Source organism: Triturus cristatus, chromosome 1_2 (assembly GCF_964204655.1).
Source record: "Triturus cristatus chromosome 1_2, aTriCri1.1, whole genome shotgun sequence".
Lineage (NCBI taxonomy): Eukaryota > Metazoa > Chordata > Amphibia > Caudata > Salamandridae > Triturus > Triturus cristatus.
In genome coordinates, this window is record NC_140580.1 from 903,386,021 (window position 1) to 903,407,282 (window position 21,262).

Consider the following 21,262-nt stretch of genomic DNA (forward strand, 5'->3'; position numbering starts at 1 on the left):
ACTACTATTACCCTTTACCAAGCTACTAAAGTTGTGAAGTTAGCATATCTTCATATACTCAGCTTTTTGTTGGAGAATTTCACAAATAATTTTCTTGCTATAAGTTAGCTTGGCAACAGTGTTCTCCCGCTTACTTTTAAAGGTTTGTGAAGTTCACAGTGTGTGTACGATTTAAAATAAATCATTTACAGAAGCAAAGTCCTTCAATCTTTCACCTGCTAATTAAAGTACAAAATTCTCGTGGGAAATGGCAATACTGCAAACAAACACGTGTAAAGCCAATAGATATGGATGCATTTTGAGTCCTGACTAAACCATTTCAACAGCCACCTGCAGTGAAAATACAAAACAAAAACAATTCATTTCTGTATGGGATCCATTTATGAGGTAAAGAATTTAATGAGTGGTCATTGAGTGCATCACTGAGATGAAAACTAGTCCCTCATGCATTGCAATGTAAGCACTTAATAAGAGAGAATAATACATTAAGCAGCCAATAGCTTGAGGTAAGAGAGTCATTCTCCTCTAGTTTGAGTCAACGCCCACTCTTTTTATTTTCGAAAGCATTGGTAACAATAAGCCAAATGACAGGCTGCTGTACACCAGAAGTAAAAAGAGAAAAGCAGAAAACAGGTCTCCTCCATCTATGCTCCTATCATCTGAAGCAACATCTGCATATACATTAGAACTTCCCCAACCCTCCTGCAATTCAAAAAATGATGTCAACCCTGTTGTGGAGTGTCCTTTTACCATTAAAAGCCATGATGAAATAAAGAAGCCCAGTAACCTATAGAGATTTAGAGATATAGTTCGCAGGGCAGCTTGACTAACAACCTCGGTAAGCAACTAGTCCTTACTAAGCCACAAGCTGAAAGCCACCGATAACCTACCATCCTGGGTCAAGACAAAGTAGAATTGCTGCTGCTTTGTAAAGATCCTGTAATGTCACCTCATCCCAAAGGTTTAAAAAAGCTTCACCTTTTATTAATAAGCAAAGACTTCTGTTCTTCAGTATCCCCATCAACTGTACATTTATTTATAAAGGTCTTAGACTGAATCACATGTAGTTGTCATCTCAGAAATACAATGAAGGTCTCCAACACTCCAGGTAAGCATAGTGACAGGTCTCATTGAGCATGGAACCAACCTCTGCTTTAGGCCTGACTAGAAAACATTTCCTTCATTGCTATTGTTATGAACCCCGATGTACCCCAATATAGGCCTAGGTAGTTACACAACCGTTTACCTACATCTGTCCTACCATTGTTCTACTTAATGGGTCTGGCGCAGACCTTTTATCAAGTCAGGTGCTACATGACTGTTGTGTGTTTTTTCTCTGAAAACTAGCCTCATGTATTATGCATGAGGATTCTCAGTATCACAGCAGGATTACCATCTTCTGTATAATAACTCTGTATAAGGGTCACCTCTGTCGTCATCCTTACCCGACATGCCCATAGTACACTTATAGGTAGAACCCCTGAGGGTATCTTTCGGGTATCTAAATGCTACATCATCACTGGGCCGGGAGAGGAGAAAAAGACTTCCATGCTGACACGCTGAGGCGAGATGCTGAGGTCCCTGCACGCAGACACCTTCGCTCTCCCACATCAGGTAATGGGTTGGCTCTATCTCTATCCTAAGGGGATTCTTGACTATACACCAACATACATGATAGGAAGATTTAGGTACATCTAGTTAGGGTTCGCATTGTAGGAGTACACATTGTTACATGTTTCTATACGCCTGCATATATTCATTGTTTTAGCACTATGGTAGAATTCTACCTTTTCTTTACTCTATTGGTGCTCATAATTGCATATATCTGTTTATGTCTCATGGTTATTGCAGCACACATATTTTATACTAGAATGACGCTGGTTCAATAAATACTTATTGAAAACGCCACCACCATTTATTCTGTGTATCTCTCTGAGACCAAATGAGCACGAGTGACTGAGCGAAAAGTACTATTCTGTTTCCACAATCCCTGAGGGATCAGGGTTGTCATGTTCGATAGTTGCCAGAAACTTTTCTCTCCTTGGTAAGAGGGGCTCATAGTGGCACTGTGAGCTAGCTGGTCTACAGGCTAACATATCCTTCAGGGGTGTCTGGAATCAGTCTGGACCCTTAGTTTATGCTGTCTAAACGTGCAGATCCTTTGGAACTACACGGCACTATGGGGGGGGGGGCACAGGGACTGCTGCCACTTGGCATCTGTACCTGGTATAACCCCTCACCCTCCCTTAAGCATGTCCACTTGCTCTGATCCCAACCTGGTTAGACAACTCACTCTCTGGCAATTTCCCATGCTTTAGACACCCCCCAAAACCATCCCACACACCATTGCCCCCTTCCTCTCTTAGCTCTGACCCCAGGCACACAACAGCACAGAGTAATTTGTAAACCATACCACAGAACGCTATTCACGCCACAGGATGCCGTGCAACACATGGGCTAGGCATTTTATGGATATCAGCCCAGTATGCGGACTGTAGATGAGCTCAGCTTCAGCTCATTGAAATCGGGCAGTTGTGGAAAACTTTTCCCACCTCTGTGGCATGCAAAGAGTCCAGACTTCACCCAACTTTGTTGACAAATGATAAATCTTCCCCCTCCTGCCCTTTATGTATTTATGTATGTATTGGTATTTATAGAGTGCAAACCTAGCAGTTGAGCACGGACGCAGCATTGTTGAAAATGGTAATCAATGTTTTGCTTCTTCGTCAGAAGCTGCAGAGCATAGAGCCTTGGTCGCCACACCGGAGCTGCCCAGCGAATTGCCGCCGTTACTCCCCATTCTTGAGGACTTGTCTCCATACCGGCGCGTGGAAGAAGCCTTCCACTGTAAGCTGAAGGGTCCAGTTATCGTCGATAAAAAGACCCTGGTGGAGCTGCAGAACTTCCAGACGGTGAGTCGGAGGAGTTAGAGTATACGAAGATAGCATTGTGGGGAAGGTAGGGTAAGATGGGGCTCCTAAACTAAAGGAGTGTGTGCAGACTTCGAGACATGAGGGCATTTGGATGTTTGGAAACAGGCATGACATAAAAGTGCTATTCATGAGCAGTAGGTGACTGGGATTTTAGTGCTTGAATTGTAGGTGGTACAGGGCCATCAGCTGGGAGGAAGAGGTAGAAGGGATTTCTGTCTTGTGTGGTAGAAGCTGGACTTCGAACTACAAGTGGTGCAGAAAATCGCACTTGGTAGGTAACATTTGAGTTGGATGTTGTGCACGGTCCTCATGGGGGACTAGTAAGAGAATTTTAAGTGATGTAAGGCCTCTCAGAAGGAAGGAAGATAGGTGCAAAACCACTGAGCTGGGGTAAGATGTTTGTTGTGGAAAGTGAAGTGGTCCAGGGCCTTTATTCTGGGAAGCAGGACTGTGATGAGAAGTGCAATTTGCAGTGCCTCTTTGGGGAGTTAAAGTTAACACAGGAATGTGAACGAGAGCAGAGCCTCTCACTTGGGGAGGGGGCAGGCTTGAAATCAAGGATGCAATAGCAAAAGATTTAGACCTCCGTGCCAGGAGGTAGAACGGCATGGTAAGTGTTGCGGGGCGTGTCAGCTGGAAAGGGGAAAGTAAAGGTGGTTCTAGCCCCACCCTTGGGAGGAGTATTTATATAGCTAATATTCTGAGGTTGGTTTACTGCCTTTGTACTTCTAGAATCCGTAAATAATGAAATAAATAAAAAGTACGCTTGCTTTGTCGAGGCAGCGGCTCATGATGCAACAGGCCCAAATTACCTGCAATCATTTCTGGTGTCTGCTCTCGTCCCGTGGTACCCTGCTCTGTGGGAGCATCAATCCTGCTATTAATTTAATTGCCTTTAATGAGAGAGGTTTTTAAGTAGAAGATCATCGGGTTTCATTTCTGCCTGTTTCCATACGTCTGTAAACTTTTCATTGCTGTGGGGCATAATAACAACGTGGGAGATCTGACGCATAATGAAGATGTTCACCCGCTGAAGGTAGTCACTGGCTCCGTGCGCAGAGAGCACCTCAAAAACAGCAGCAAATCCCAAGGAGCAACACAAAGCAAATACCAGTTCAAAGTGGAAATATGCATGTTGCAACTGTCCCACCCTCCATTTCTTGTGCTTTTCCACTGCTTAACTTCACCTGTTAGTCTCTGGCCCAGAGACATCCCTGTTGCCATCTGTAGGGGATTGTCGGTTTAGCTGTAGGCTCTCACTGTCTGGTGGGAGGACCAAACGTAGCCTCTTGTTTCATCTGAAGTGAGTAATTCACCTGACCTGGTTCGGGGAGAGATAAGTGGGAGAGGTCATCAGCCTAATTGCTAGTGTTCTATTGAAGATGGGATACAAAACGTTTATGCTATGATGGGAAGTGTGGGCTTCCAAATTTTGAGGATAAAATCTATGCATTGTATATAGCTGGACCTTCCACCCACCCAAAGTATGTAGTTAAGATTGTGTAAACATAGAAATTGCATTAATAGTCAAAGGCTGATGCTTGTATCATTGTAACTCCCCAGTACAGAGCCAGTTCTGTGAATCTGATGCCCTACCCTCCTGAAATCACTCCCAAGCAATGGAGCCGGACCCATGTCCCGCTCTCCTGTACTAAATAAGTAATGTAGTAATGAGCATCACCAACCAGACTTCCTGGGCTGCATCCTGACGATCTTTGTGATGCTGAAGAGTGCTTCCTGGACACTGAAGCAGCTTTATGCCAACTCTTCTCATAGGCTGGGCTTAAGCTTGAAGAAGTTCTGTCTGGCCTATTTACTGCATTGTGTTATGCTAGAATAATCTGCGGTAACATATAAACTGGGAAATGCAATGGTTAGCTTTTAGTTTTCAGCACTCCTCACCATTCTGTTCACCATTTTAACTACTCTATGACACTAAACAGTAAATAAAGTGAGTAAAATTGTCAAAGAGAACCCCTCTTACTCGACGCTGACCTTTATTTACCTTGATGGTACTGCATCTTCAATGAGACCTCAGCAAACTTAGGCCCAGATGTACTGTCCATCACACAAAGGAGCGCTGCATAAAAAATTACAGCCCTGTATTGTGCAAAGGTCAGAAAATAGCACATCACCTGGTTTAGTTTAGAGTCACTTGCCCAATGCCCACAACATCAGTGGTGGTGCCTGTGCTAAGTCTGCCAATGTAAAACAATATCATTTTAACGAACCTTCGCACTACCACAAATGTATAAACCTTACGGTTGAAATTCAAGAACATTCATTTAATTTGCAAACATATTCAATGTATGTGAAACAGCAAATGCATTTCGCAGCAAATGTGAAAATGTGACATGAAACAGTTAATAGTGCACTTTAGAGAAGCAGTGCCGGGTGACAATTAGGTAAAGCTTAAGGCCTCATTCTAAGTTACGAAGTAATAACAGGTGCACAAATACCTAGGTACAAATACCATCTGCACACGGAATCGGGTTGGTTCTTGCGCCCTACTGGGACTTTTGTGTGCCTAATAATGTGTGAAACTTTTTATCAGCAGATTTTACACATGGCGTTACTGTTTCTGCACACGTAAGCCATTTCCTTGTGCAGTTTCTTACAGGAAGAGCCCTAAAGGAACTTACAAGTTCAAAAATCGGTATTTGCACTCATTTTATGATGAAGAAAACGGGTGCAAACCATCTGATCCTGGTTTTCCTCTATGGGCATTTCTCAGAGTGAAGCAATAATCCTTATTTCTAAAATAGCAACTCCTTACAATAGGGTGCTATTTTTGCACCCCTATAGTGCAAAATAGGGTAATTCCCCACCCGTGCACTACTTAAGCACTAGCCACTTAACATCACCCACTGCAATTTATGTAATCCTGTTTTATGACCTCCAGCCATGTCAGTGCTCTTACACTAGGATGACTCCCAAGTGCCTCGGTATCGTTTCAATCTCTGCAAATTCAGAAAAAAGAAAACAATTTCCTTAAAATATAACTGTGTGAAGCAGAGGAGGGCAAAAGAGACAGTCAGGGGGGAGGTCGTGCTTTGTACTGTATGATCATTTCTGACAGTAGCTGGAGGGTGGGTGGGTGTGTGTGTGTGGAGGGAGGAGAGGAGGTGCTTTCCTAGGTTTCTTTTGCTCATCCACCTGCTAGTCACCACATTCTCGCTCTCTTCTCTGTGATGTCACTTTCTCTTGCTGTTCGAGTTCAGTCTGGTCTGCGAGTTAGCAGATAGTCACATGCTGTGCATAAAGTGTGGTTTGTGTGCTAAAGGTGGCTCTCACTCCACTGTTTGGGGGCCATGCGTATGCATGGGATCTACCAAACCTTGTTCCACTCCCCTGATTTTTGTTTAGTGTTTTTGTTACCATTACAAGGATTTTGATATCTGATAGCGTAGACACAAATTTGCATATTGCTGTAATTATTGGACTGCCTTAAAAAGTTCTTAATCCACCCAGGTGGCACATAATAGCAGTCCCCCATGTGACCTAAGATAGACTTCGTCTTTGGTCTATAATTGTGAATCCTGAGAAGTTGACCAAGGAAAGGACTACCCTAAGTGTGCAAAGCCTTTGGCTTCTTCTTTCCCATCAAATTTCATGGAATGCAAAATGTAGGTACTTCTCCAGCTCCGTGTGACCAGATGTTACAGTCCTCCAAGCTCTGAAACAACCGCACACACAGCCACAGGCTCTCTGTTGTCAGCCTGGCCATTAAACGTCACACAGTCTTTTCTCTACATGTCAGCTGAGGTTTTTTTTCTCTCTTTTCTTAAGTGGTCCATCCACAGCACTGCCCTTTCTCCTGTGCAGCCTTACTTAAAGCTTTACTAGCTAAAAGGATGGCGGTCCAATTATACGAATACCTATTAGAATTTCAATGACCTGCGGTCAATTTTTCTGCTATTTTTGAGTTGCATCTTAGTGACATTCAGAACTTATTTTTTTTTCTTAATTGTCTGCTCCCTTATTCTTTTGGTTTTGCATTTACCCTGTTACTTGGCACCAGGCCAAGATCTTCAGAAAGAGCTCTGCCCCTCGGCCTGAACAATAAACTACTCATGGCAGGAGGCTGAAGAGACACAGAGAAGAGAAGCAACTCTCTCCTTCTCAGAGTAACTACAGCTAAAAAAAACCAATGAATCAGGCCTCTCCTGGCGTACGTACACCCAGAATCTAGAGTCACTTACCTGAGGGAGAAAGACCAAATCCAGGCCTGCTCCCTTTCCCTGAAGACTCAGCTCCTCATGACTACCTAAACAAGTAGTGTCTCCCTTTCCCTTGATCCTTACAGCCCCACCTCTACGCTGCTCGCTGTTGTTGTTTATTTCACTCTTCTGCGGCACAGTATTTATTTGTGAAGCTCTACGCTGCCAGCTGGCTAGTTTTGCGTTACACCAATATCATTAAAAACACAAACAAATAATTTGAGAGAGTCTGAGTGTGGTGTACATTGTGCGTGGTGAGTGAGTCTGTATCAGTGGTGGAGAAGTGGAGTGTGCACTGATGTGGGTGGAAGTGTCTCACTTAACTAGTGCTGTTGTCTGTCTGTCTGTCCATCCACCCACCCTTCCATCCATCCATCCATCCACCCACCCACCCACCCACCTACCTACCTGCCTGTCTGTCTGTCTGTCTGTCTATCTACCTGTCTGTCTGTCTATCTACCTGTCTGTCAATCTACCTGCTTGCCTGCCTCCCTATCAGTCTACCTATGCGGGGCCACCTGTGTCTGACTGAACACTTACCTTTCGGTATCCGTCTCTGCCTGTCCAGTCATACGGTTGTTTCTCTGTTTCAGGCAGTCAGTATGTACGACTGTCTTTCAATATCTGTCTTTATGTCTGTTTACCTTTGCATGCCCGTCTTTCTGTCCAGCCACCAATGTTTGCCTGTCTATCTGTTTGTTTCGGCTCTGCTCTTCATAGAGACAAAAGGCTGCTTCTAATCCCAAATGGGACATTTCTGGAATAATTATTGTGGGAGGAGAAGAGGGGTGCTTGGTGGAGTGATGTTTTGGCCATACTCATGTTTTGGCTTCTCTTACCTATTACCTCTTAATTTCACTTCAAGCCAAAGCCAGGCGTTTGTAGCCAAGACTAACAGTAAACAAAGTCGATCTGATGGAAGTATGGCTTCGGAATGTCTGCCTCTCCGTGTGATTGGCAGGCGCCCCACTGCGGACCACTTACTGCAGCCGCTGGTTTGACACTCTGAGAGACAGCCTACTTGTTCTTGTGGAGGCACAGCACGCGCGCTTCGCCCAGCACGCGCGCGCCTCGGGTGGCGCTCACAGAGGGTGAAATTCACATCGGGAATTGAGCCTCATTCTGGCCTGCAGCTAGGCTTCGTTAACTTTAATGGAGCGTCCATTGCTGCATAGCATACTTTGTTTGGGCTTTTGTGCCATTAATTGTTGGCAGTCACTTGTTGCTGTCTTCAGCTGTTAAAATGAAGCAACAAAAGCATGCATGCAAAAGTCTCATCCACTGGCAGCCTTTGGTTTTAGCCATTGCAGTCCACCAATGGAACAGTCCAGTATGAACTGCCAGGCCATGTCCACTTTACGAAAACAAGCAACCTCACGCTGGCTTCAGCCTTGTTGGTTATCAGTAGCGAGATGCAGCTTGGGTCCTACGGCACAGTGACCACGGGACCCACGCCATGACAGACCCATCACCAGGGCTCGAGTCGGGGTACCACGCGGGTGGACGGCGTCCCCCCACTTATTTTACCAGGTTTTTCCGGGTGGACGCCGTCCCCCCTGCCCAAAAGCTGGACAGCATTGTGTGAGCAGAGAGCCCGGGTGAGAGGGAAGTTTCCCGTAAATTGCCAAAGATATGCTAATATTTGTAATTGGAGACTTTAAGAGGCACCGGTGGTGTGTGCAGGCTGGAGTGATTGGGAGGCGGAGCGAGCAGGCGTTGGCGGTTAACGCTTGGAATGTGTGTCCTTCTGTATCGATTCTTGTGCACTTTTGAGCACTTCGTTGTGCAACTGGGGCACCCCTCGGGGGAGTGGGGGGAGGGGGGGTTGCAAAGGACATCGAGGAACAGACCAGGGGTAGCAGTGCTGTGAAATGCCCCGTCATCTAAAGGCATATGAATACTCATGAGATTCCTGTTGTGACGTCACTTCCGGTGACAGCGTCCCCCACTTCTTTTCATGAGATTCCTGTTGTGACGTCACTTCCGGTGACAGCGTCCCCCCACTTCTTTTCATGAGATTCCTGTTGTGACGTCACTTCCGGTGACAGCGTCCCCCCACTTCTTTTTTTAGGACTTGTGCCCTGCCCATCACACTGACAATAGCACATTAAGACAAGAAAAGGTGACTAGTGGAATCATGGCAAAGTCTCAGCGATCAAAATAGAAGTGGCCTTGCGTACAGTGCGGTCTGAATGGCAGGGGCAACACAAAGTGTGGTTACAAAGAAAATGGCAGATGGCCTCATTTCTATATACGTAAACAAGGAAAAACTGGTTATTAATGAATTATTATTATTTTATTTAATTACGTAATGTTAATTTTGATGAGTCGAGCAGTTGCATGATCGTTGTTCACTGCTCTGTTTCTTAATTCCTATTTTTTGTTTTGTTGTTAGGTGAAAATCAGCCATGTTGATACAGGCATAATGGTTACTTCTTTTGTGAGACATGTAGTTACTAAGATATAGTTGTTCAGCACTCTTCTATGGGAAGACGTGTGATGTCGTTTTGATGCTATAGGGTGGCTCTACTATATATAAATTTAGAGTTGTTGCTATTTGTTCGTAATATCAATTACGAACATATATGTTGTGTATACATATATATGTGTGTGTATATATATATATATATATTCCGAACACACTGCATGACGCAGTGTGGCGCACACTCGAGAAGGTATATTAAATTACTTTATTGCAGTCCCGTAGCTAGACATATAGATATATCCATGAAAATAAACTCCTTCTGAAAACCTAAGCCCATGGGGGTGGTGCGTTCGACCGGCAATTAAATCCAATGCAAAGTTCCAATAATAACGCGCTCTCAGGACAAGAAACTCAGAAACTCCAATCAATGACAAGGGGGTTTATTCACCTTCATAAACCCTACGTGACGCGTTTCGACCCAAGGTGATCTTGATCACACAGACAAAGTTACAAAATGCACGTCCTTACATACACTTCCTTAATTAACATAAACCTAGGACTAATCATCAAACACCATGTAGAAAGTGCATCATATTATATGATGCAAATGTGATAACACAGTAGGAGAAACGTATTACAGAGTAATATAGACAGTCAAATAATTGCCATTACAGTGAAATAATTGCTATTACAGTGAATAAACAATCGTTGTCTTATACATTGCACACTGAGGGGCCGATTCCGATCCGGGTCGGTAGGGCACCCAACGCGATCCGGCCAGAAAAACTACGAGCCGTATGCGTGTTTTCCGCCCGACTCATACAGTTGTATGAGCGAGCTAGTACGATGCGAGCTACGTGAAAATCACCGACCGAGTCGTTTCCGGGTCCGGACCGCACCGTACATCTCGGTCGTAAGCTAAGCGTGGCATGCAATGGATGAGATTTACGACCGAGCCAGTACGATGCACGCGTCGGATAGCCGGTGCGAGCCGAAGTGTCCGGCTCGCAATACGTCCGGGAAGTTGCCTTTGGGGCTCCGCATCGGACCCCCTGTCAACCGCAGCCCTACGACTCGGAAACAGGGGGAGACCCAAGGGTCTCCCCAACACAGGCATGTACGGTGCGGATGGCACCGACGCGTACCCTGTAGGGGACGCCCTTGCACTAGACATACCCATGCAGTCAATGGGAGCCCATGTGCGTGTCGTACGACCGGCTCCCATTGACTTCTATTGGAGTCCGACCGAACCAAGTCCAGCAGCATACGGCCCCATCGTACTTGCTCAGTCGGACTGCAGGACTCTGGCTCGGTCAGAAAACACTCCAGATCTGGCTCGGTCGGAGAGCTTTCTGACCCAGATCGGAATCGGCCCCTAAGTGTTGTTTACCCTCGATGCTGTTCTCATATTGCCAGTTCATCACAGAAATGCGTTAATAAATGTAAGAGTCCGGTTGGATGACGGACTTCCTGCTGAGTTAAGTGCTGAGTTGCAGCTCATACTGGCGTGTTGTTGATGCAAATAACATAATAACTCCCATAAGAACGAGAGTGAACGGGCAACTGTCCCGGTATTAGTGGGCTCACCTATTGCATACTGGTCCGTGTAGTCCTAAATGCCTGAGGGTAGATTGTTCACGCAAACCAACTTGTGGGGTAAGTGTGTGGGCTATTGCCCAATGGTGTCGCGTCCTCCAGGCTCAAAATTAAAAATCACAATTAGTAAAACTTGTATCTTGTGTCGCGTCTAGAAATGTCATGCGGCGTGCAGAAGGCACATCTGTACTATAGCCTACCTCGTGTTGCCATCTGGTGTGTGTGAGTGAATGGGCAGAAGTTTGGAAGGTATCATACCTCAAAGGCTAAGAATGGTATATCAGCCCTGTGTTTAGCCTGGTCACGCCCAGCGATCTATCATGGGACGACTGTATGTACAGCAGTTGACCCCAAAAGACAGTTAATCAGTGTAAGAAACACTAGAAGCTAATCCATAGAAAGACAACAAAGGAGGTTTTTCCTGAAATCAAAGTTTGTCCTGTGCCTGTTGACCAAATGATGCAAGATATAAGGTGCGGGAGCAAAGGGAAATGTAAGGACAAAATGCATTGCATGATACATCATACACCGCACTTCTAACCTCATAATGGTGCACAAAAATATAATACAAAAGAAGTCTATAATAGTTAAAATGCATATATGCAGTGCTTGAAATGGAAAAATAGAAGTGCAGGTACTCTGTACCAGAATGCCTGCTTGTTTCTGGTTGTTTCTGCGAAGTGCCGGTACTCTCCAATTAAAAGTATTAACATTTCTCTTGAGAAGTGCCGGTACTTTCTCTTGCAAAATAAAAAAATGGCGGTACTCAGTACCGGACAGTACCTGCCCATTTAAAGCACTGTACATATGTAAACACAACATATATGTTTGTACTTGATATTATGAACAAAGAAGAGCAACTCTAAAAAAATAAAGAAGGGCAACAGATACAGGATGGAAGGGTAGAGGGGACATATAATGCCATATAGTTATAATGGGGGCAACAGCAGGCATAGGATGGTGGGGTTAGACGTAATAGCATAGACAAGATGGCGGGAGTAATGGCTATAGTGCGAGCACAAAAGAAGGGTCACCAGATATTTAATAGGAAGGGGCACCAGAAAAAAATGGTGAAACGTGTACAGGATGGATGGGGCAACCGATACAGTGTGGGCAGGAGGAAAGGAACAACAGACAGAGCAGGGGCCAAATTGTGGTACCTAAAGTTAATTGATTGATGTTCTGATTTGTTAGAAGCTCATTGATGACATAGAATAGAATACAAACTTTCTAAACATTTCCAAGTGCACTGCGGTTTACACAGTTAACTGTAGTGTTAACTCTTGCCGTTAAGGTTGTTTCCCATTAGATATTAACACAGTCATCGCTGCACATCACATGAACCCGTACAAGATATTGCATTGGTGTAACACTTTGCCATTGTTTTCCGCAGCCTATCGCTAAAGGAGCCTTCCTAAGGGGTTCCGGCATGAACTTGGGAGCGGGTCGTTTCACAGCACCAATATCAGGAATCTACCAGTTCTCAGCCAACGTCCACATCGGTGAGTGTTGCTAAGCAAACTTTGTGGTTGTTAAACTCAAATGTCATGCAGTACTTAATTTACTCAACATAGTGCAAGCCGTACCTCATATACTTTAGGATAGGAGCCTTGGGGCATATAAGGGCTGTCAAGTAGGTAAACCTCACATGGGAGATCCTGGAGAGACACATCTAGCCTAGGCAGAGGAGACAATGCTACAGACATAAGCCCTGTAGATGGAGGAAATATCTCTTCTCAGGATACAAGCCCAAACTGAAAAGTAAAAGTTGAGTAAAGGACTGGAGAAGTGAGAGGAGGATGCATGGAAAGGATTTATATCAGTAACAAAGGAAGAAAAGGAGGGAAGAAGGGAAACAAGAGAAAGTTAAGCACTAAATATACAAAGGAGGAAACAAACAGAGATAGGAGGAGGAAGTAAAGGAAAAAAGAAATACATAATTAAGGAAAGAAGTAAAGAAATACAGAGCTAGATTCATGATCGATGGGAAAGAAGAAAAGAAAAGGCAAATGGAAATAAGGAAAAAAGAAAGGCAGAAAGTGAAGAATTAAAGGCAGGTAAAATGTAGCACGGTGAGGAATGTGTGCTATTGTTAATTTTTTGTCCCTAAGCAAATAGTTCCTTGCACTAAATTTGTGGAACTGTCTGGTCTCTTCCTGCAATCCACCTTATCTATGCCTGTGTGCCCTTTACCTTTACCTAATCTTTTCCTCCAATCACCCTAATTCTGCTTTAAGCCTTTTTTTCACCATCCGTACTGTTTCCCTTATTGCCTTTTCTGTCTCAGTGGCCCTACTGTGACCAGATGCCTTGTTATTGTATATCCTTAGTGTGTCGCCTAAATAATGGAAAACATTCTCCCCACAGATCACAGTGAGATGAAGACGAAGGGGCAGCTGCGAGCTCGAGACAATGTGCGGGTTCTGATCTGCATTGAGTCCCTGTGCCACCGCTACACGTGAGTGACCTGTCCAGACCACTATGCATCCAATGTCATTCTTGCTTTTCCAAGGAGCTCACAATTTTCTAGGGAGCTTAGGGGAGAGCAGAAGTGGTGATACATAAACATTATTTGGACCAGTGACCATATAGATGGGCAAGTATGTACATTAAAGGAGCCATAATCAAGAAGTAGAAACGCTTATAGTTTAAAAAACATACAGAACCGATTAGGGTCCTAGTGCGCCACCATATCGCCATACACCAGCTTGCCAATGGCATGCATTAATACCTCAAAGTGCCATTGGACAATGACTTTTAACACCAAAGATTAAGAGATTTATTTTAAGCTAGCGAAGGGTGTAAAGCACCTCTTGCAGTCATCTTTGTGCATCCAGCACTACACAGCATATGATAGCTAGTGGGTTTATGCACGTGCTGCACAGGTCTGTATGTAATCTGATGGCCACAGTTTTTACTTATCATGTCAAAGCTTAGCAGGCTATTGTTACTGGCAAAAGCACTGTGTGTGCTACCTACAAGTCATAGGTTCACATGCTTGTAAATCAGCTCACTGGGTTATGTGTGTCTTTGGAACAGGGGCATGTAACCTGCACTGCGTCAGACTGAATCCCTGCAGGTTTCAACTGAATCAATCATTATTCTTGGGTTAATCAAGTGGGTACCATTGGGTTCGATAGTAACTAACGCAAACTGTCAAGTGCCCAAAAAGAGTTAGTTTGTATTGTGTACTGTGTATGCCCATGGTTAGTGTCTGTGGATTATATAAATGCCCATTATTGGTGTATTTCCTTGTTTAGATGTGCATACCATACACACCTAGAAAGCACACATACATCTACATACCTTGCAGAAATGTAAATATTGAGAAAGTTCAAATTTGTTCAAGTCACAGGTTATCTCCTGATCAACTTGTAGGCAGTGTATTTTTGCGTTTTATGACGGGCTGCTATGTTTGGTGCCCAAATGTGCTGTCCTTGACCTCTGACACCTGCTGCCACTCAGAACAGAACTTGTACAGTAGGAATACCTGATAGACCTTGCTGCGAGTTGGGCGGAGGGGGTCATAAAGAAGTCTCCAGTCCAGTGAAAGGGACGTGGCCCACAGTGTCAGGGAAGCAACAAGCTGTAGAAATAGCTGAACACAGTGCATCTGTTTTTACAACCTGCTGCTTCCCTTTCACTGCATCAATGAAAGTTAAAGCGGCAGAAACGCCCATATCTGCAGCCTGACTTCCCATAGTCAATCCACAGGAGGAGAGTGGAGAGAGCTGCAGATGGGACCTCTCCTGTCCCCGGGGCAGCAGACTACAGAGAAATTGAAGGAGGTAGATAGCGGCTTTCAGAGTTCCGAATGGCCCTGAAGACCTGGCAGTCTGAATAAGTCTCCTGACCTGCAGGAAGAGCCTTGATACCCTATTGGGTGATTAGCTCCACTTTATACATCCTGATGGATTGATTGATTGAAGTTGGCACTGGGTGCAGCAAGCAGGCCCAGGAAGGGGCAGCGAAGAGGTAAGGTGGCAGGACTTGGCGAGGGGCTAGTGGACAGATCTCCAGCAAACTCTCTCCATAACTACAATGTGCTGATGCCCAAAGTTCATATGTGGTCCCGGCGTCCTGTGTCAGCCAGTGGTCTAGCTCCATTGCAAAATGGAGAAGAAACAGTTTGTTTAAAGTTGATCACTGCATCTCCACTTCATCGAATAGAGACGTCACTGTTCATGCATTGCAATGGGAGTACATCTTTGGTGATATAAATAGATATGTGATGTGTGCACCAAGTACTTTCTGCTGAGTAGTCAATTTCTTGAAAAACACACACTAATAGTTTCTGCCTAGTGTTACCAAAGAGCCACTATGCCAAACCGTAATCACACAAACATTAGGGGCTGTGCAAACTGGACAGAAATGGACATAGGTTTTATCTGCCACTATCTAATATGAACCCCTATCTCTCCACCTTCCGCCGAAGGCTCAGACAGCCTTCAGGAAAAACAAATACAAACACAGAAATGCACTCATTCCTTGTTCCCAAGTGAAGTAATAAAACAGTTGTTCAAGCTGCTGAACTCTGGATAGGCACATTTATTGTGACTCCTGCTCAGCGGAGCAAAGGTGTTATTATCCTGACACTTCACGTATAACACTCCCCAACTTGTAGGTAATTTCACAGAATAAAAGACGGATCCAACACACAAGATCTAATATCCCTCTTTTTAGGTCTCGCTGAGGCCAGCGCATGCGCTGGCTCGGAGAGACATTTTGTAGTTGGGATTTTTAAAGTGCTGCCTGTGGCCTAAAGCTTGAGTGCACGTGAGCGTGCACGCGCGCAGCCGCCAATCACTGCTGCGCGTGCACCACTCACGTGCTTGCCACACAGCGCTCCCGTCCAAGCGATCGCGATCACTTTGATCGCGGTCGCTATTACTTTCGTTTTCACGGCCGCGCGGCCGTTACTTTTCTCTTTCCATCTTCACTTCCTCACATGCTCGCTCTCTATTTCCCCTCCTGATCTAGTCTTGTGCATATATTTCATCACACTCTTCTCATTTACCCCACTCTCCCACCCCACACATCTATCTGCCTCCTGTGTCATTCCCACCTTTCTCCTACTTGTACCTCCCTCTCCACCACCTAGGACTGGTACAGAATGTTTTCCAACTTAGGCGAAGGCGCCTCTCTCTGTACCATTCCCCACTAGCAATGGTGCCACATTAACTGCTTGCACTGGTGGTATTAGAGCGGCTAGTGGTGGGAGTCTAGGCACTCACCTAGCGTTCTCGTTTTATGAAACTGCTCCAGTTTCTCTTGTCTGTCATGTCCATTCTTACTCAAGCTCCTCTATCATTCCTTCACCTTCCGTTGTGAAATGCACGAGCCTCACACATTCACCTCTCACCACTCACCTCCCTTTCTGTATCTCAGACCATGCTCTCACGCTTTTAATTTGGATGACCCATTTCACTTTAACCGCCCCCGCAACCACCTCCGACTATTTGCATGCAATAGGTCTCGCATTTACGCTAGTTTAAGCTATTGGCATTGTAAATGACAATGCCTTTTATTTATCTGTTTTAAAAACCAAAACATAAATAAAAGGCATTGTCATTTACAATGCCAATAGCTCAAACTCAAGTAAATGCGAGACCTATTGCATTGCAAATGCTTGTTTTCCTGTTTGTATCAATAAGTGTTTTTCCATGCCATACACAGAAAAAAGCAATGAAAATGGTTTCAACTAAAGAAATTATTTTTTTCCCTCGTTTCCTGTTTTCTCCAAACTTATATGTAAATGTATTACACAGTAAAATGTATTTAGATGCTCTCCCAAATAAAAGAAGGATCCATTGTTGTGCTATATCTGCAAGCAGAGCTGTCCAATGCAATCATTAAAGGGAGCAACCTGAAATACGGGTTAGACACATAAAGGTATCATCTAGGCAAAATCGCATGTCAGTTAATTTATTGTAATCTAACTTTTTCTTGGGTTACATGGGATTACTCTTGCCTTTTACCGTCTGGGGCGTTGTTTATTTTATTTCTTTAGTGTATTAGCACCTACTTACGTTTACTTGCCCAACACTTTTGATGTAACCCTTGGCATCTGCCTACTAGCAAACATAGAGCAAACACTGTAAAGAACTTCACTCTGGAGCATTTTCTCTATGGGAAAAATGTTCATGTTGGATTCCAGAACCCCACCAGACTGCATTGTAGCTGCCCCCTGCCTCGTTCTGCATCATGTCCCCCGCTAACTGAAACATCACAGATCTGATTCAATAGATCGTTGACACCAGCTGCAGGTTTGAATTCTGTTTTAGTATTCAGCCCTTCTGGCAACTCCAGTCTAGGCTGAGATAAAGTTAATAATATATTGTCTGTAGATAGTCCTATAAGGCTCACCTGTCTGACAGACTTGTAAGGAGGCCTCAGACTTGTGCTTTACTGAAACCAAGGTCTGTAACCTTGCAAGAGTGGCGAAGTTCATACATTTAATCAGATTAGCACTCTCTCGACAGACTAAGACATAGAACATAACAACTGGCGCGGTGCAGCCTGACCCAAATCTAACAATGAGCCGCTGGACTTAGGCCACAAATAGATTAAGATATGCGTGTCTAATTTACACGAGTCACTTTTTTTATTATTCCTAGGCAGCAGCAGAGCTTTTTCCCATCAAGCGCAGAAGAAGTACACAGCAAGGGCCATTCACCAGCAGCAAAAGTATACTAGATCAGAGTTTGAACCAATAATTCTACTGGTGATCCCTAGCAGGCAGCTAAGAAACAACACCTGGCCCGAGCGGATAACACATAGCACTTTAAAACTGCACCTTACACCTTACCGCACTAAGCGGATGCAAAGCAGGCTCCTAATTCGGGCAGGGGGACTGTATTGCTAATTGTACCCACCAATGAATTTAACTCCGGACAACCTAATTTTATTAATCCATGGCTTTTAAAATATGATAATTTTAACGAAGTAACATACAATACAACACACTTATATGTACTTTTCTCCAGCAAGTGCAAATCAACAATGAATTGAGAAGATGAATGAGCTGTGGGATAAAGTTGCTTTGGGAGTTGGGGGGACAGTGGGGTGGAGGTGATCATTTATGCTTCTTTTACTGTAATGATTTTAATTAATCGTACGGTTAATAAACTTTCCTTACTTACTATAAGGCTCACCTGTCCGAAAGACGTCAATGAGTACCTCAAAGGTCTACAGACCAACTAGCGGAACTGCATGATGACATTTAGTACAGTGTGGTTGGCCACTACAATAGTGCTTCCATACCTATTGGAAATATGGTGGGTGATAAGGGGCCCTCCAGCCTAGTCCCTTAGTGTAGCTTCCAGGTTTCAGACACCATAATATTGATTTCACCCTCGCCAAGTGCTTTGTATTGCATTCTGATTCATGCTGTGATATTCTCTCCAAACTCCATTCTGACAAGATCTCTATATAATAATTACCACCAGAGGGACCAAGCTTGAGCTTGGACTGTCAGTCTGGGGAATACTCAATTCAAGACTAAGAAAGATGACTTTAGCCAGTATCTTGGTGTCACACGTTAATAATATATAAGATATATGAAAGAAAAACCTTTGGTTAGGTCTTTGCCTAGCTTTTTGTATTTCAATAATTAAAAATTCTCTTAACCAATCAGAAATTAAAATTTTTTAAATTAAACTTTAGAAGTTTTGCAAAGTACAAAACTTGCGAAGCTTAAAAGAAAAAAGCAGAAATGTCAGAGGCTCTTTACAGACTCAAGGAACCTTGGGAGGACGGCTGAAGCTCTGTAACAGACCTCAAGTGATATCCCCATCACAGGCAAGTACCCTGTTCCACACCTCACACTATCATTCCCAAGCCACATTACCGCCTCCTTCCCAGCCAACTTCTTCGGAGACAGGGTACCACAACCTTTTGTACTTGGTTGACAGCTCCACAAAACAGTGCCATGTTTGGACAGTGAGAAGGTGCTAATTTACAAAAGCATTTATGAGTACTGGAGTAGCCTTACAGACTTGCATACCTTGGTGAATCAGCCCCAAATTGTAAAACACTCTATTAGTAAAAGTGCAATGAGGGTATGGACTTTTCTGTGTGTGCTAATTTGATATGAACATTCCATGATTACTCCCATTTTAGATGTTTTGGGGCTAATTTGCAAATGCATGAAAGAGTACTTAAATGAGTATTACAGGAGTAACACTTTACATATTCCAAATTACCTCTGTGAATAGACTCCAGTGTCTCTAAATTTACACCACTTTGCAGATCAAGCTTGAACCACCATCCAAGCCAACTCTAAAAATGTCTGATAAACTGTTCTCTGTCACTACCCACTTTTACAGGGTCACCAGGTTTGATTCTCATATTTTACTGTACAATGGACACATCTCTGTGATAGGCCCATCTAATCCCGGCACATGCAGAGGTGCAAATCCTTTCATTTCAGCCCGAAACTATTGTTTAGAGATTTCTGTCTCTTGACCCTTTAACAACTCTCTGTCTATCCTCCTAAACTAGCTGTCTTCCTGAACACCATTCAATTTTATCCAGTAATTCTGCTGATTTAAGATTACATAATGCTCATTGAGTCATGTTCGTCATAGCTACAGTTTTCTCATCAGCATGTAGTAAGATTTGCTTTGTTCTGATATTCTTCTGTGTCTTTATTGAGGGTCAACATGACAGCTGTTGCATGTTTCCTTAAAGAACACTTTCTTTCCAGTCTCTCTGAAAAGTAGGCAATCTTGTACATTTTAGTGAACCAAGAATCTTTCCTGCAATTTTTGGTCTCTGTCATATTGTTATATCTTCTGAATTTATTGTAGCAACGCCTATTCTTCCCTCTTGCTGCCTACCTTTCTTGCTTATCCTGTATAAAACACTTTAAAAATACACAGATTTCCTATTTACCTCCATCAGTTTAGTGATGGTTTATCCTTCTGAGTTAACCAGCATATAAGCAATGCTACCAAGGCTTCAGGCCGTTTCTGCTGGGCTGCCTACAAACCATGCTTTTACAATGTATTGTACAATGATGTTCAGTTTCAGTAGTACGAAGATGTACAATTCTTGAGTACTACAATGGACAATGATGATCATAATCAGTAGCTCGGAGATGGATATACTAAACACATCATCCCAGAGTACAACAGTGGCTATGTTCTTTGGTACAATGATGAGGTATTCTTCCCTCGCCACGGACTGTCTGTTACACTTCTCGTTAATGTAGCAAAGCACAACCCTTTTGTATATATGCAGCATTGGAGCAGGTATTAAGATATGAGTAACATTTGATCCAACTGTGGCACTAGTCGGGAGGTGGTGAAGCTTCAGGAACAATACAGCCATTGAGAATTTGATGTTCTTTGGCTCGTTGGTGGCATCATCACTGAAAAGTAGAGGTCTGAGGACTCACCACCAAGGCTAGAATGGTCATTAAAATTAAAGAAGATAATGCATTTGGAGGACCTGTTCTTTTTATGAATTTTTTCTGCAACACTGGCCAGGAACTTCCAGCTAATGGGCCTGATTCACAAAGGTAAACTTACTCCTTTGTGTCATATTAGTTTTTTTAAATTTTCACAAACTACAATTTAATAGTAATTTTACAACAGTGGAGACTCCGCAGTCAGATAGAGAACTCTGCACATAAAAAGATAGGCCTATCCTCTCCCATTGAAGGATTAGGAGTGCTGGAAGAGCATAAAGCCTGCAGAAGGGCTTCCACCAATGACTACATACTCACAAAGACGACAATGGGTGGGCACTTAGTTTGTTGGTGTGGTGGGCTTTGTGTGTAGGCCCAAAGAAGGGCCCCAGCACAAGAGAAGATAAACCATGACACCACGACTTCACTGCAGCCTTCTCATCTGGTGCTGAATGTGAGGTATTCCCTCCGCTCATATCACGTCAGCACAGGAGATGTCACTCGAACACCAGCTAGTCGGGTTGGGGAAGGATCATTGCCTCCCACACTCTTGGGGCATGCTGCACACACCAAAGTAAACAGTGCACTCCCCCCACAAGACACCAGTGCAATCTGCACAAGACAGAACGTATGTCCAGGACAGAAAATGTACTGTATGATGGCACCCCAAGAGGGG

At 43.9% G+C, this 21,262-nt stretch overlaps 1 protein-coding gene across 1 annotated transcript in view; it reads left to right on the top strand.

Moving 5' to 3' along the window:
- The window catches only part of C1QTNF12 (C1q and TNF related 12), a 154,933-nt gene that overhangs the window by 94,808 nt on the left and 38,863 nt on the right, over positions 1-21,262 (top strand). Inside the window, exons 4-6 of the mRNA XM_085609620.1 lie at positions 2,731-2,912; positions 12,568-12,676; positions 13,542-13,632. Coding sequence (XP_085465746.1) covers positions 2,731-2,912; positions 12,568-12,676; positions 13,542-13,632 — 382 coding nt within the window. The remainder of the gene's footprint in view (positions 1-2,730; positions 2,913-12,567; positions 12,677-13,541; positions 13,633-21,262) is intronic.